This window comes from Colossoma macropomum, unplaced genomic scaffold (genome assembly GCF_904425465.1).
Source record: "Colossoma macropomum unplaced genomic scaffold, Colossoma_macropomum, whole genome shotgun sequence".
Lineage (NCBI taxonomy): Eukaryota > Metazoa > Chordata > Actinopteri > Characiformes > Serrasalmidae > Colossoma > Colossoma macropomum.
In genome coordinates, this window is record NW_023495855.1 from 25,324 (window position 1) to 39,771 (window position 14,448).

The 14,448-nt window shown below is 35.9% G+C and overlaps 1 gene segment (V, D, J or C); it reads right to left on the minus strand.

Annotated features, from left to right (window-relative positions):
- Positions 1-12,428: 12,428 nt before the first annotated feature.
- On the minus strand, positions 12,429-14,246 carry LOC118803146. The segment is given in 2 exon segments: positions 12,429-12,720; positions 14,091-14,246. Coding segments are annotated over 2 exon segments (444 nt in total).
- Positions 14,247-14,448: the final 202 nt, after the last annotated feature.

The window sequence follows — 14,448 nt, forward strand, 5'->3', positions numbered from 1 at the left end:
ACATTTAACACAAAACTAGCTCGGCAATGTTTTTGAACTGTTTGAAGCCACCAATGTGGAGTGGAAAAATACTGACTCTTCTTTCTATGAATGTTTGTCTGCAAATTTACACACAAAATTTCAACATTCAAAAAGATCAAAAGGAAAGCTCTCCCGTATTAAGCTACTTTTCTGTTTGTTCAATGATTTGTTGTTAAGACCATTTAAAGTGTAATTTTTTGCCATTTTGGGCATGACAGGCTGAGCACTATAAAGCTGTCAGCTTAAGAGTGTTTTGGATTCATAGACTGTGATATATTTTAGATACTGGATACAAAAGAATCTCATTTCTAAAAGATTTCTTGAGCTCTCATCGCACCAACATCCGGAGAAACTGCAGCCTTTAAAAGTGACTTTGCTGAAAATAAGGGCTCATTCCGAACACTGAGAGGCACTGAGGCAAAAGTCAGCATGTTTTGTTGATACAGTGCAACAAAGTCCACATTTTAATGCATTTTTAACTGTTTTTAATCCGACAGTAGAGTTACTGTAAATAGTTCATAATTCTAAATTTTAGGTTTTTAATTCACTGACTGATCTTTGTTTTAGAAAACTTCATTAAATTCACAAATCAGATGCTGTAACAAATGATGAACACTGCGTACAAAAGGGGCATCAACGCTCTTATTAAAGTTGCACTTCACAGTCGGCTGAAATATTAATGAGACGAATCGCACATCTGAATGCATTTTATATTCTTTGGAGATTGTGATGACTTTAGATCACACTGTATTTTAAATAAACAAACAGAATCAGTGAAACAGAAATAAAGAGTCTCCACCAATGAAGGATTATTTTTAAATTGTTAGATTAACTGTTGCTCTGTGGGGGTTAATCTGGGCACTTTGGACAAACTTTCTTTTTCATTTAATCTTCTTGTCCTGCGATGATAAGTGCTCTATTTAAGCAAACCCTTCAGTAGATCCAGTACACATGCAAAGATCGAGGGCTCAGTCCAGTTCATTGTAGAACTGTTTTACAATTTCACCCCTGATAATTTTTTTCATTAAGGGTTCTTTAGTAAAATGAATGGTTCTCTTTAGAACAATGAGTCCTATATAGTTATGCTACTGTTACAAAATATGTAGAACCATACACAACACATTCTATGTCAATCTGAAGAACCATTTCACCATGCAAAGAATCATTTAAGCATGAAATGGTTCTTCAGATTGATATAGAATGTTTTGTATATGGTTCCACATAGAACCTTTTGGAAAAGTTTCGTAACAGTAGCAGAACCCTTTTTGGTGCCATGTAGAACCCTTTTCGGAAAGGTTCTATATAGAATCATATACAAGATATTTTCCATCAATCTGAAGAACTATTTCTCCATGCAACTAGCCATTTGAGCATAAAACAGTTCTATATACAACTAATTCCCTTGAAGAACCTGAATCTTTTTAAAGAGTGTCCACTCTCCTGCTAACAGAGGAACAGTTCATCTACAGTTTTTATACATTTTAAAGCTAAACAGTCATTCAGTAAAACTTTTCTGGCCTAAAATTTAACAAGAAACAACATTTGAAACATTAAAGATCCGCTGAAACAGCGCATTCCATCCGGGTCATTTAGTGTCCTGATAAACATTGTTCGAGGTCAGCAGGGCGACCCGTAAAATAAGTAACTTTTTTTTTTTTTAAATGTACGTTTTTTTACAGAAACTTCAGGCAGTTATGCATTTTTTTGTTGCAATCTCACGCTCTCTCTCTCTCTCTGTCCCTCTCTCTCTCCCTATCGTGGGAGGAGAGAGAGAGTGAGTGAGAGAGTGTGTGTGTGTGTGAGAGAGAGAGAGGGAGAGAAGCATAAACACAGGAATAGAACTGCACTTCACCCACTTCAACAAGTTATTACATGTAGATTTTATCATTTTAGTTCAGTCTCTCTCTCTCTCTCTCACACACACACACACTCGAACTCCCACTTGCTGGAATATTACATTTTCTGAAATCAGCACATTTTCATCTCTTTAATTTCTTATTTTAATTTATTATTTACATGCTAGACTGAAATAACCAAGGTGGCTAGCTAGTGATAAAATACTAAGCCTATTTTAGCTAAGTAATGTAATTTCTTACTGCCCACCTGCTCGGATATGTCCTCATCCTCCTTTAGTGCCTTTATCTTTCTCATATTCTCTGCGTCTCCTTCTTTTTTGCAGTTCTTGGGGATTGTCCATGTTCAGGATTCACAAATGAAAATCGCTGTATTGGTAATAAAAAAAAAGGAATGAACTCTGTAGAGCTGCCTGTCTGTCAGCCGGCACCGGATTCACAACGTCACACTGAATTTGATATGCTAATGTTAGCTTCTCATTTGAATTTCCGCTCCATCTTAAATAGAGCAGCAGTTCTATGCCAGTGCCAGTACAGGCATCTGAATGGGAAATGAAAATAAGAAGCTAACAGGTAGCTCACTTTAAAACATCACTGACACTGCTGTAGCTCAGTCTGCTACAGTGAAGGAACATGAACAATGTTGACGGTACACGGACTGCATTTCCCATGAGTCTGTGCACAGGGACCGAAAGAGAAAATAGTTAAAAAAACCAGAAAATAGTTAAAAAAAGGATTTAATTAAAATGTTTTAGAAGAAAGTGAAATGCTCACTGAATGAAAGTCACAACATCATTGTTTGTCCTGCTTTTCAAATACAAGTACGGAGGACCTAAAACAGAAAATTAGGGATGTAGTGATATTCTCCATAGATATAGATACAGATATAGATTTAACTGTTCAGCTCTGTGGTGTACTTAGCTTTATGCTTTTCTAGTTTGAACTCCATTCTGTACACAGATTGGTTGTCAGTCATGAAATATTTCAATTTTCTAATGACTTTATAACAATAAAGGCACAAAAAGATATAAAATAATAAAAAAAAACATCTAGTTCTTCAGCATCACTCTCACTATCTTCAAGCTAGTACGAAAATATGAAACTATAGCATTTGAATGCGAGTTATACTGAAATCAAGTTATTGTGTTATCAAGGTATTGTGAGTTTGCTTACACTGTACAAAGTGCAGCAGGACAGGAGGTGGTTTAAAGTTGTTTTAAGCTTTGACATGCTATAAAATGTTTGAACGTTGCTTTTGTTCATCTAAGCAATAATGTTATTTTGCATTATTTCATTTACACTGTTTATTTTAATAGAATTTTCAATGTATTTTTTTCCAAATGAAACTTAAAATCAGAATTTTCTGCCCATCGTTTTAGTGCACAGAGCTTAAATCCCCCAATTCAGAGCTACAAACAACATCTGATACAGCCCCAAAACCTGATTTAATATCTATTGACACAGTAATCATAATAATATCATAAAATTCTTTGCTTGTTTTGTGCCATTAAAGTGGGGTGAGTCTAATAAAGGTAACTGTTCTTAAATAAACAAGGTAACTCTACACCCACTGCTTTGAAAGACAAGTAATCTTAGCACATAAAAAATAAGATGTATTGTTTTGATATGATGCTCATTAAAAAATAATGATTAACAGGATGTAAGTGAGGCTTGAAGTAATGAGAGCATGACATAACATGATGTTTACTTTTCCAGATCAACGATTTTTTTTTCAAGATTTTATTGAATTTTAAATGATACATTAACAGAATGTAAGATTATGATTCAGTTACTGTTAGAAGCTCCATGAAATATTATTTACATTTTAAAGTATGAACAACTTTTAATTAATCATAATGAATATATGCTCCTTTATAGTGGGGACACTTCTTGCCAGCTGACCATCTGAAGATCATGTAGCTGCAGGATAATGTGCCTGTTTATGCATGCATTAACAGAGACTATAAATATTTATGGAAATGTTGTTGATGTTTGGCTTTGACACCTATTTTCTCAGTTCTTTCAGTAGATCAATATTTAGCATATGAGAGCGTCTTGCTTTTCAGGCTCTCTTTCACTTCCTGTTTGTGCTCACAGTCGCAGAACAGATCAGTTTATGAACTTTCTAGAAAGATCTCTGACTTAAGCACCCGTTTTCTTGCCTTTAAAATGTATGAAGTGATAGAGTTTATTGAGAAGTACAGTCATATGCAAAAGTTTGATAACCCCCATCAAATGATATGCTTTGTTGATTTGGTTAACACATCCTCTGCTGGGAACTTCGTGCTGCATTTTCTAAATACATTAGTGCACAGTTTGCTGAGATTGAAAAACTACTAAATCAAATGTGATGTAATTTTAAATTCAGTACATAAACAGTATTTAAAATACATTAAAATGTGCAGAAGTGTGTTATCTGTAGGGGACGTGTCTCTTGTAAAGGGAGTAGAGGCACCCAAACCTTTCCACATATCAGTATTAAAATTACATTTAGATTACATTTGTAACAGGCCAAATCATAATAATTACATTTAGATTTTGTAATAAGCCAATAAGCTACTTAGCAAATTAAACATTATCTTGTCAAACTAAAATTGATATTGAACTAGAAATACAAGGTTTTGTTATAGCACTAATGAAATTTTAATAAACAATTTAATTTTTTCGACTGAGTTTAACATATTGGAAAAAATAAAACAGAAAATATGAAATGTGCCTTAACTTTTGCACAGACCACATTAAATGTTATAGATTTTTTTCCAGTATATTCTGTTCAATAAATAAATATGGGCACCCAGACTTTTGCATATGACTGTATGTCAGTTAAAAGGTTTACTTTCCTCTGGTTTGTGGTGTTCACACATTTTCTCCACACATTTAAAAACCCCTTTATGTATTTAATAAAAGATATATTTAGTATAATCCATGAATATTGTATGGCTTTCCTGAAATAATGCAAAAAAGTTCATTTTGTTGTTTGCTTTATTTTTAAATTAGAATGAAAGTACAAGGGTAACATCACTCACACTTTAAAAAACAGAAAAAAAACCAGAAAACATTAGCAGAAAACAGATTTTAGAAAATATGGAAGATAACATTCACTAAATGTCTTCATGGTTCATCATTCTTCATAATTATTTTATCTGAAAAACACAGATAAGAAAGAGAGACGTTACACACATGCAGTGGACACTTCAACCATTTAACCACTCGTAGACTGTAATGAAGTTCTTGTGGTTACTTCATAAAAGTGTTTAACAGAATGATGTTGATCAGCATGTGAATTCAGAAGGACTTTTAGATGCAAACATAACAAGCCATTATTATGAGATAGAAAGTCATTATTCAGACCCAGTGAATCAATATTTTGAGAAAATAAATCATTATTTATACATAGCATGCTATTTTAATGAGAAAGTAAGTAAACATTTTCAGAAAATAAGCTAATATTTGGAGATATTAAGTAATACAAGGGGCCACTGTACACACAATAGGAAAAAGAAATAATAACAAAAATTATTAAAAGCGTTATGAATATCTTTACCTTGGAGAGGCTGAGGACAGTACTGTAAGCTAGGGAGAAGAGGAAGAGGAAGATGAAGGACGAGGCGGTGGACCACAAGCTGTTGAACTCGTCCTCCTCCGGAATTTCGTTATTGCATTGTATATATGATCCTGGATCTGTCACTGGAAGCTCCTCTGAAACATACATATTGGTAAAGAGTTCATCACATAACATAAATTTTACTTATAGATAACAAGCTTGAAGGAGAAGGTGACAACATTAAAACACTAACTAACAGGTATTGTATAAACATAGCATGTATGTAATGTGTCACTGAATGTTGGCTTATTTGATTATTTTTGCCATTCATGAATGTCAGATCTGAGACACGGGAATGCTACCATGGTCAGATAACTATGGATAAAATACGGATTGTTTTTAATGTTTTAAAATGTGTTTTAAAACCAAACTGCACTCCTGTGTTTGTCTTAATGAGTATGAACCAGAGAAGTAGCCCAAATGTTTTATTATACTGACCCCCGAATATGTATAATGACAATGAAGTTAAACTGAATTGAAAAAAGTGAAATTGGTCATTTTGTGGCCCAGCTCATCTAACCTGCCCACTCTATGCTGTCTAGGTGGGGTGGGAGTTGGGAGTCTTGCCCAGGGGCACAACCCAGACTGTCCTATACTGGGCTTTGAGCTCACAACCTTCCACTTATTGTGTATCATATCTTACTGCTGCAATCCTGCTAATGTATATTGTCAAATATAGAATGTTACATGAATGGATTCTTCTAAGTTCCATGATTGCCAGGCTTTGGTCACAAACAAATTAAAGAGAGTAAAATGAAGGTACATAAAACACTTTCAAATGAAAGGTTGACTTCTTGATGTCAAATGCAATTAAGCTGATTTATTGTATCAAGTGTTGCAAGAATAATAATAATAAATGCATGTGTGAAAAATGGCTTATATTTCTGCGGGTCTGTTTGGCTACCAGTTTTACATAATTGTAAATAAAATTAATTTAATTTAATCTAAAACGCCTTATCAACATGTGAGCACATTACAATGAACACAAGCAGATCATGAACAAATACAGAGAAAGCAAAAGACAGAGCAGAACAACGTTCATCCAAGACACAGAACACAGTGAAACATGCAGAGGCCAGGATGTAATGTATAAAGACAGATTTTATAATTTTTATCATTTTCAGTATTGCATCATAGTCGTGTGGTTATGTAAATAATTACAGCATTTTTAGGCTGATTGGATTTAGAACATGGCCAATGCAGGAACATATTGCAAACAAAAAGCACAAAAACAGGTAAACACAGATGCAAAACACAAAGGAGGCATCACAACAAACAGCATCTCAGACCATTCAGGTGAACTACAGGAAGCATCTCAATCAGCCAGATACAGCTGCAGTGATGCTTCCTGACCTTCTCGGTCTGAGAGGACGCTCAGCGACGATCCGGCACAGGAAGATGAGGACAGTTGACTTTACTGGTAGATGTTGAGACTAGTCTTGGCTGGGTGTCATTCTCCAAGTTGGCATCTTTGACTGCACAAGTGAATTTTGCACTGTTGTACTGCTTTCCAGTCACCGTTAAGTAGCTGAGGACCATCAGTGTGTTGTCCTTTTTGATGGTGGTCGTGCTGTTGCCTTCTGTATTCTGACCTCCGTTCACTTGCCACATGATGTACACATTTGTGAGATCAGAGCTGCTGACCTCACAAACCAGGGACCCCGTGTCAGAGTCACTGACATTTTTATCCGGCTTGTAAATGGTAATAGAGGGACGTTTGCCTACATGGGAAAAGATCGTATTTAAATTAGACGATACAAGATAGAAGATACACACATTTCAGAAGAAGTGTTTTAATATGGTCTAAGAAGATTTGACTCCAGCAATAAAAGACTCACCTCCTTTTTTAGCACTAATTTTGTCAGAGGTTGTTATTTGGTCTCTTGTGGTGGAGCAAATCACTTCACTACCTGAAAACCATTTTGACTCTTCAAGGTTCAGTGTGCTAGTTTTGGTAAATGATGATTCTGTCTGTTTAACAGTGCCATTCTGAACACCACCAGTTGGTGGGTTCCCTCCAACTGTCCATGACACTGTTGCTTCTTGCACCTCCTTCTTATTATCACCAGTTATGACACACTCGATTACTGCTTTTTTATGTATAAACAGGTCCTTTGCTTGTGGTGGATTGATTTTCAAATAGAAGTTAGCTATAAACAAGGAAAAAATGCACATTACTAATATTCATAATGAAAACAAAGTTAAATAGAATTATACATCAACTCACTTTGGGTACATTGATATCTTTACATATTGATACTGTGCAAAACACCCTTTATTTGTCCCATTTCTTGTCAAAATGACCATTAAGTAATTAACTTTTCTGGAGACATTTCTGAAGAGATTAGATATAGGATAATCTACTTGCATAATAAAGCAGAAATTTAAAGGAAAATAAGTGCAAAAAACAAAGTTTCCAAAAATGGAGTTCAAACTATTAATAAAAGATACAGAAAAAATGAGACTATCAAAAACTGTGCAACAAATGGCAAACCAGGAAAACTGTCCCCATCAGATAAACAGTAGCTTTCATCTTTAAGAGAGAGGGGAAAATCCAAAAAGTAAGCAATTTACAAAAAGTTCTTAGTGAGAAAAGAATTAGGTTTTATATGAATAAATTTTTTTGTTTTTTGCTTTTTCTCCTGACACTGAAAATAAAGAATAACTTACTGGTTACTGACTTTTTTCACTAGAAATTAAATAAATTAACGGTGGTCTCTGAGTTTTGCTCAGTACTGTATACTTATATTTCTGTGTATTTCATTGTTATTATACCTACATAACCATGACGGCACAAGATTACCTCTATATGCCAGATTATCTGAGTATGTTTTGCTCCCCATGTGTGACTTCACAGGTGTATTTGGTTCCCGGACTCGAGGATGCCAGATTTTCATCGAGGACACTGACCGCTCTGTAAGAACCCGAGTCATTTTCTGTGGTTTTCCAGTCCCGGCCTCTGACTTCACGGTCATCCTTTTTCCACTTTATTGTCAAAGCCTTTGGGTAGAAGTCCTCAATGATACACATAATGGATTGGCCAAATTCCACCAGACGGATTTTTGGTGGAGAGTTTGCTGTGAAATAAAGAAAAAAATTGCTTCATTTAACTCTGTGGGAAAACAGTCAGATATACTGATTGCAATGCTATGCATAATGCATGTATTTGTATCTTTGTCCACAGCAATATCACTAACTTTAAATTCCACTGTGAGCTCCAATGATTTGTACAGCTGAATAATAAACAACATTTAACAATCCATGTTATTCATTCTGTAGACGTAGGCCTAAAGCTCTGTATCAACTCCCTACTCTAATAGAAGATACAAGTGTAACACTTTACTAGAACTCTGCTACATAACGTTGACATAACCATGCCAGAAACATGTCATGGAAGATGTCATATCCTATCTTTAGTTATTAAGACATATTTTTTTCAGTATAACAGTGTCATGTCATGTTTCATTACCGTATTGTTGTGGCAGATGCCGTAACGTTTGATGTATATACGGCTTATGTCACATAGTAAATTATGCTGTGTGCTCTAGTTATCCATCATCAGACTTGATCTGATGCATCTGTTGCTAAAGAAGCAAATTCAGACAACAACCATCTTGGCTGATTGTGTGCAGTAAAGAAGAAAATTGAGTCCTGGTCTGAAAACAGTCATAGCTACAAGTTATATTAGGAAATTAATGAGAGGTGACTTTACTCTTAGATGGTGAGCTCGTTCTCGGCTGGAGGTCATTCTGCAAGTTGGCATCTTTGACAGCACAAGTGATTTCTGCACTGTTGTACTGCTGTCCAGTCACAGTTAAGTAGCTGAGGACCATCACTGTGTTATCCTTTTTGATGATGGTGGTCATGCTGTTGCCTTCTTTGTACTGACCACCGTTCACTTGCCACATGATGTAGACATTTGCCAGATCAGAGCTGCTGACCTCACAAACCAGGGACACCATGTCAGAATCACTGACAGACTTCTCAGGCTTGTAAATGATAATAGAGGGACGTTGTCCTACATGGGAAAAGATCATATTTAAATTAGACAATACAAGAAAGAAGGTACACACATTTCAGAAGAAGTGTTTTAATATGGTCTAAGAAGATTTGACTCCAGAAATAAAAGACTCACCTCCTTTTTTAACACTAATTTTGTCAGAGATTGTTCTTTGGTCTCTTGAGGTGGAGCAGTTCACTTCACTACCTGAAAACCATTTTGACTCTTCAAGGGTCAGTGTGCTAGTTTTGGTAAATGATGATCCTGTCTGTGTAACACTACCAGTACGAACATCACGAGTTGCTGGGTTCTGGCCTCCAACTGTCCATGACACTCCTGCTTCTTGCACCTCCTTCTGATTATCACCATTTATGACACAGTCGATTACTGCTTTTTTATGTATAAACAGGTCCTTTGCTTGTGGTGGATTGATTTTCAAATAGAAGTTAGCTATAAAAAGGAAAAATGCACATTACTAATATTCATAATGAAAACAAAGTTAAATAGAATTATACATCAACTCACTTTGGGTACATTGATATCTTTACATATTGATACTGTGCAAAACACCCTTTTTTTGTCCCATTTCTTGTCAAAATGACCATTAAGTAATTAACGTTTCTGGAGACATTTCTGAAGAGATTAGATATAGGATAATCTACTTGCATAATAAAGCAGAAATTTAAAGGAAAATCAGTGCAAAAAACAAAGTTTCCAAAAATGGAGTTCAAACTATTAATAAAAGATACAGAAAAAATGAGACTATCAAAAACTGTGCAACAAATGGCAAACCAGGAAAACTGTCCCCATCAGATAAACAGTAGCTTTCATCTTTAAGAAAGAGGGGAAAATCCGTTTTTTTTTTTTTGTTTTTTTTTAATTATACATGCTATCCACAGTGGAAAGACAACTCAACGCTATGGGTCTGACAAAGTAAGCAACTTACAAAAAGTTCTTAGTGAGAAAAAAATTAGGTTTTATTTAAATACATTTTTTGTTTTTTGCTTTTTCTCCTGACACTGAAAATAAAGAATAACTTACTGGTTACTGACTTTTTTCACTAGAAATTAAATAAATTAACGGTGGTCTCTGAGTTTTGCTCAGTACTGTATACTTATATTTCTGTGTATTTCATTGTTATTATACCTACATAACCATGACGGCACAAGATTACCTCTATATGCCAGATTATCTGAGTAAGTTTTGGTCTCATGTGTGACTTCACAGGTGTATTTGGTTCCCGGGCTCGAAGACATCAGATTCGCTTCGAGGACACTGACCGCTCTGTAAGAACCCGAGTCATTTTCTGTGGTTTTCCAGTCCCGGCCTTTGACTTCACGGTCATCCTTTTTCCATTTTATTGTCAAAGCCTTTGGGTAGAAGTCCTCAATGATACACATAATGGATTGGCCAAATTCCACCAGACGGATAGTTGGTGGAGAGCTTGCTGTGAAATAAAGAAAAAAATTGCTTAATTTAACTCTGTGGGAAAACAGTCAGATATACTGATTGCAATGCTATGCATAATGCATGTATTTGTATCTTTGTCCACAGCAATATCACTAACTTTAAATTCCACTGTGAGCTCCAATGATTTGTACAGCTGAATAATAAACAACATTTAACAATCCATGTTATTCATTCTGTAGACGTAGGCCTAAAGCTCTGTATCAACTCCCTACTCTAATAGAAGATACAAGTGTAACACTTTACTAGAACTCTGCTACATAACGTTGACATAACCATGCCAGAAACATGTCATGGAATATGTCATATCCTGTCTTTTAGTCATTAAGACAGATTTTTTTAGTATAACAGTGTCATGTCATGTTTTCATTACCAGTAATTGTTGTGGCAGATGCCGTAACGTTTGATGTATATACGGCTTATGTCACATGGTAAATTATGCTGTGTGCTCTAGTTATCCATCATCAGACTTCATCTGATGCATGTGTTGCTAAAGAAGCAAATTCAGACAACAACCATCTTGGCTGATTGTGTGCAGTAAAGAAGAAAATTGAGTCCTGGTCTGAAAACAGTCATAGCTACAAGTTATATTAGGAAATTGATGAGAGGTGACTTTACTCTTAGATGGTGAGCTCGTTCTCGGCTGGAGGTCATTCTGCATGTTGGCGTCTTTGACTGCACAAGTGATTTCTGCACTGTTGTACTGCTGTCCAGTCACGGTTAAGTAGCTGAGGACCATCAGTGTGTTGTCCTTTTTGACGATGGTGGCCATGCTGTTGCCTTCTATGTACTGACCACCGTTCACTTGCCACATGATGTAGACATTTGTCAGATCAGAGCTGCTGACCTCACAAACCAGGGACACTGAGTCAGAGTCACTGACAGTCTTATCCGGCTTGTAAATGATAATAGAGGGACGTTGTCCTACATGGGAAAAGATCATATTTAAATTAGACGATACAAGATAGAGATACACACATTTCAGAAGAAGTGTTTTAATATGGTCTAAGAAGATTTGACTCCAGCAATAAAAGACTCACCTCCTTTTTTAACACTAATTTTGTCAGAGATTGGTGTTTGGTCTTTTGAGGTGGAGCAAATCACTTCTGTACCTGAAAACCAGTCGGACTCTTCAAGGGTCAGTGTGCTAGTTTTGGTAAATGATGATCCTGTCTGTGTAACACCACCAGTACGAACATCACGAATTGCTGGGTTCTGGCCTCCAACTGTCCATGACACTGTTGCTCCTTCCACCTCCTTCTTATTATCACCAGTTATGACACACTCGATTACTGCTTTTTTGTTTAGAAACAGGTCCTTTGCTTGTGGTGGATTGATTTTCAGAGAGAACTGAGCTACATGAAAAAAAAACACACTAATTGAGGAAAGTAAATTTAAATAGAACAATAGTTTAATAGACTTTGCATTGAAATCTATGTTGCTATATTTTTCTGATCTTAAATTGTTATTATGACAACATAAACATCAAGACATTACTATACCTCCAAACGACTTTACAATTCTATTTGGTCCGGTCTGATGTGCAACTTCACAGGTGTATGTTGTGTCCTTGTTTGTTGTTGTCTGGTCTACTTTCAGTAAACTGTAGGTATCATAATTGCCTTGGGCATTTCTTACATCTGCTGCTTTCAGGCCTTTAAGTTCACGGCTGTCCTCCTTCCACGTGATAGTGAGGTCCTTTGGGTAAAAGTCCTCAATGACACACATAACATACTGGGCAGCTTTCACAAGACTGAGAGATGGTGATTTGCTTCCTGTAAGAAATAAAATAAAAATGCACAGTTTAACTGCTAGATCCTTAGTGGTTATAACCAATGACTTAATAATCAAACACAATGGACACTTAAATGCAGTGATAAGCACTAAATATTCCAGGGACTTATTTCAAAAATATTAACTGGCACAGTATTTATATTGCAGGTATTTCTGCTCTTATCCTCTGAAATGTAACTGAGCTCCACTGGAAATGTAATTGTAACCCCATTGATTTATAGCAAGTTAATGAACTACATTTTAAATGTATAAATTAAAACCACTGGCGTAACTTCCAGCAATTTTAAAGATTTCTGCAAATGTAAATTATTATGATGCAAACAAAGGCATTTGATGTGAAATGCTCAGTTCTGGAGAAACATAACGAATCAGAATTGATCACAGTAGTGGTGACAGGAGCCAGAGGACTGAAGAGTTTAATGGCTCGAAAAGCTCCCTCACAGGAAGTTATTTTATGAAATAATTACAATCACTGCCTGGTGTCTAGTTGTTGTTTTGAGATAAAACACACATGTAAAACATTTTAAAAAGGTCGATGTATGTTTACTACTGTAGTACCTATAGCAACATCATATATAACAACTTGTGTGGGTTACGTGGTGATTTTGGAAAGGTTTCTCCAAAAACCACCATCATCAAACCACTCTGACTGACTTTGTTTACAACAATTTAATTAAAATGAAAATTGGTGGAATTCTACCTTTAATCACATTAATAATTTTTGGATTGTATCTTTTTATCCTTAGCTTATTTGAAAACAAGGCCATATGTCTAAATAGTTAACACTCTTAGTTCATTGAAAAAAAATACTCTACATTTTTAGTCAAATGTAGTCAGATTTTTCACATATTACTAAGGACTTTTTATTTACAACATCTAATCGATTATTTTAAATAAATAAAATGTAAAATTGTTTTTCTGAGTTTGCGTCTGTCCAGCTGTAGAATTCATCTATATGAAGTCATTCCATTCCATTCCATGTTTTGTTGATTTTCTACGTGAAAATACGTGAACTCATCCACTACAAAAAACACACTGCTGCACAATCTAATACACCGTTACGGTTTGTTTGCTGAATACATAATAATGGGAAAAAAATAATAAAACGTAAAATGTGGCATGTGCAAAAAATACGGCACGTTTATATTTTTTTCACTAAGTTAAATTCAGGAAATAACTGGAAATAGTGTTGTAAATTTCGCAGAAAAATGTCATATTTGAGCGAGTTATGCGTTAGTTTAGTTTTACTTCGAAAATCAACACAAAATTTCACCGCGCCTGTTCAAGCTTTTGCATTCTACTGCGGGTTGTGTCCATGCAGTGCTGATCTCTGACCCCTACATGCGCCTACCTTTCTTTTTCACGATGCTCTCAGTGGGTGTTGATTTTCCCGGATGTTCCGCCTGACACGTGAACGGCTTCTCCGCGTTCCAGTCAGTGGCCTTAACGCGCCCGTGGCTCACCGCTGTATAGGTGCCACCCTGCTGTGCAGCCGGGTACTGCATCACGTCAGTGACGCCGCCGGTCCACTTGAACTTGAGCGGCTCGGCGGGAGAGAAACCGCTCGCGACGCAGCCGACAGTGAGGAAGCCATCAGAGGAGGGCGCGCACGCAGACACACTGAAGAGAGATTTGGGAGGGGTCGGAGTACCTGTAAAACACACAAATAAACAAAAATGCTTTTGTTAACGTAGTAAAAAGTAGTATAC